This window comes from Lygodium microphyllum, chromosome 28 (assembly GCF_053477565.2).
Source record: "Lygodium microphyllum isolate KBCC chromosome 28, Lygodium_microphyllum_v1.1.10, whole genome shotgun sequence".
In the NCBI taxonomy this organism is placed as follows: Eukaryota; Viridiplantae; Streptophyta; class Polypodiopsida; order Schizaeales; family Lygodiaceae; genus Lygodium; species Lygodium microphyllum.
In genome coordinates, this window is record NC_141162.1 from 90,369,639 (window position 1) to 90,372,691 (window position 3,053).

Consider the following 3,053-nt stretch of genomic DNA (forward strand, 5'->3'; position numbering starts at 1 on the left):
TTTGTTTGAAGCTTGAAATAATGTAGAATCATGAAAATTTGCCAATAGATAGATACTGAGATAATCAAAAGGGGTATGGAGAAAGCACTTTGTGTTGGAACTATCTTGGTAGGCAAGTGCAACTCACTCATAGAACACACAAATTGTTGAACCTTCTACCTCTTTGAAATGTAGTCTCTTGGAATGCGGTATTTTCATTATATGCAAAATAAGGGCTTGGGGAAAAAAGAAAAACTTGTTATCACCAATTTTCTTTTGAAGATGTAGCCATGGATATTGCCACATCTATTTTCTTGCTTGAAAGCTTGTAATCTCATAGAGACAGACACGAAGATACATATTGAGGTTCTTAAGAGAGGACTTGAAGAGTAGGTTTATCTTGAAAGTGCATTGGTAAATATGTATGCCAAGTAACATAGCAGGACAATGATTTGACAACATGCCGAAGTAGAGAGTGAAGCTAGAAAATTTCTTTGAAAGCATGTGTTCTCCCTATTAAGTATAATCTTACTGGTTGTAAGGCACTTCTAACAATTATAAAATTTTAAAAATGGACAAAGATGCCTTTCACAACTTGTCTAAATGAAATTTCGAATTTCGAAAAAGAGAAATTGTAGAAGTACACAAGTTATAACAACCTTCAAAATATCTTCAAAAATATTCGAAGTGACTGATCTCTTTAAAGAAGTTAATTTGTACGTTTGAAAATATAATGGTTCTATTTCAAGAGCTAGGAAAAATTTTGTTCAATAAGAATGCAATAAAGTGTATAGACAAAGGTAACGCTTTTACAAATGGAAAATGGGGTTGTGGGAATATCGATATACAACAGAAGGATGACGTTAATTTATCGCCTAGGCACTGTCGATGTTCCTGGGGTCCTCATCGTTCTCATCGTCCTCGTTCTCTCCGGAGATATCTTCGAGAGAGCGGCCATTGGTCTCGGGCACCAGGAAGGTAAAGGCGAAGCCAGCGGCGTTGCAAGCGGCCAGGAGGATGAGGGTGGCGCGGTGGCCGATGCCAGGGCCATAGCCGGGGTCGCGGCCTGTCTTGCCCTCCCATGCATACTGGAACCCGAAGGCCCCGAGTATGGCCCCGGCCTTCCCTGCCGCTGCCGATATGCCGTGGCACGTCGACCGCAGCCGCGCCGGGAACAGCTCCGCCGGCACGATGAACGTCGTGCTGTTGGGCCCGAAGTTGCTGAAGAAGAAGGTGAACGCGTACAGCGCAACGAAGGCATTGTGGTCCTTGCTTTGCCAGTGGTAGTACGGTATCGCCACCGCCAGCATAAACACGGTCATGAAGAAGAATCCTTGCAGCTGGATTATGAATCGGCCTATCCTGTCGATGGTGAAGACCGTGACCCAGTACCCCGGTACTGTGGAGCACAGGGCTATGAGCGCTTGCGCCCTGGCGATCTTGTAGACCTCCTCTATGGCGGACATGGAGGCGGCCGAGGGGAGCCAGTGTATTCCGGTGAGGACATCCTTCTGGAAGAGGTTATTGCTGTAGTAGGCGATGTCGAGGAAGAACCAACAGGTGGTGGTGCCGAGGAGGTGCAAGCCGTGGCGGCGGAGGAAGCTGCGGGAGAAGAGGCCGTAGCGGGAGGCGGCAGGAGGAGGAAGAGAGGATGGATCGGAAGTGGCCAGGTCGTCGACGTCCACTTTGAGGACGGTGGCCATGTCCTGGGCGGCGCGCTTGGTGTTACCCTCGACGAGGGCGGTGTAGCGGGCAGTCTCGGGCATCTTCATGCGCCAGTAGTAGGTGATGATGGCCGGGAGGGCGCCCGCCATGAGGATGATGCGCCACACGAAATCGGCCTGCGGGGGGGTAGAGCTGGAGTGGGGCTGCGCGTCCTGGAAGGCCGGGCGCGGGTAGGTGTTGTTGAAGGCGGCCGACACGATGATGGCGACGGCGGCGCCGGCCAGGATGCCGAACCCCTGCATGGCGAACACGGCCGCGATGAAGGCGCCCCTGGTGCGCTTGTTGGCGTACTCGGACATGATGGTCGCCGAGAGGGGATAGTCCCCCCCGACCCCGAAGCCCAGCCAGAACCTCCAGAAGCACAGCGTGGCCACCACCGCCTTGGGCGTGGACCCCAGCGACATCCCGGAGGCTATGGAGCCGAGCACCATGAGCATGAGCGTGATGCCGTACACCTTCTTCCGCCCGAGCTTGTCCCCGAGCCACCCGAAGAAGAGCTGGCCCACCAGGGTGCCCACGAGCGCGACACCGTTTACGGCGGAGCTGGCGCCCGGCGGCAGCACGCCCGGTGTCGTGGCGTCGTCGGGCGTGTAGTAGATCCGGCCGAGGAGCTTGGTGACGGTGGAGATGCAGAAGAGGTCGTAGGCGTCGGTGAAGAAGCCCATGCCGGCTATCACGATGGCGGTGAAGTGGTACCATTGCGTCTTTGCCTTGTCGAGGGCGGTCAGCACCTCCAGCTGCGCGTGCTTCTTCGCCATGATTAGGGCTCGGGAGGCGCTCTGTTATAGGCTGTTATGGATAGCTCGGATCAGCTGGGATGAGCGAGCTGCCAGAAAGGTAAGGCGATTACTGAGTAAGCCCCTCGCCCCCTTTCTATGATCGTCCATATATACTGTCTAATGAAGCCTAATGAAGATGCAAGCGCACAGATTGTAATTAGTCACATGGATTTGTGTCAGGAAACGAGAGGGAATATTCGTGATGGGAGTTCGCATCTCCGCATCCTCCGAAGTGTGAACGTGAGACGTTTGACGAGTCGGGGGCTCGGGGCCCCACCGCCCCGTTGAATATTTCTGGTAGTCTCTGCAACCGCAGGCTTCATCTTTTCCAGTCCGTCAAGCTACATCAGCACACGGTGAAATCGAGCAGCTCCTGATCTGGATTCTGCACGCTTCATACGCACTGTGCACACCTTCACGTCGCACGAGGCTTCCAAGGAACTTCGCGTTGCTAAAGTCATTACCTATCACTAGCCTACAATCTTCAAAATATGTAGATTGCCAGTCAGGTCAATCTTCTTCCAAGTCGGAGACCAAGCCACACTCCTACGCGTCGAGCAAGGGAGCTCA

The 3,053-nt window shown here is 52.8% G+C and overlaps 1 protein-coding gene across 1 annotated transcript; it reads right to left on the reverse strand.

Annotated features, from left to right (window-relative positions):
• Positions 1 to 694: 694 nt before the first annotated feature.
• LOC148011747 (putative inorganic phosphate transporter 1-4) lies at positions 695 to 2,615 on the reverse strand. Its single transcript, XM_087670022.1, has one exon. It carries the CDS (start codon positions 2,460 to 2,462, stop codon positions 855 to 857), a length of 1,608 nt encoding a protein of 535 aa, XP_087526148.1. The 5' UTR covers positions 2,463 to 2,615; the 3' UTR covers positions 695 to 854.
• Between the last annotated feature and the right edge of the window lie 438 nt (positions 2,616 to 3,053).

Coding starts and splice junctions, on each gene's coding strand:
- LOC148011747 (XM_087670022.1), bottom strand. CDS start 2,462: ATGGCGAAGAAGCACGCGCAGCTGGAGGTGCTGACCGCCCTCGACAAG.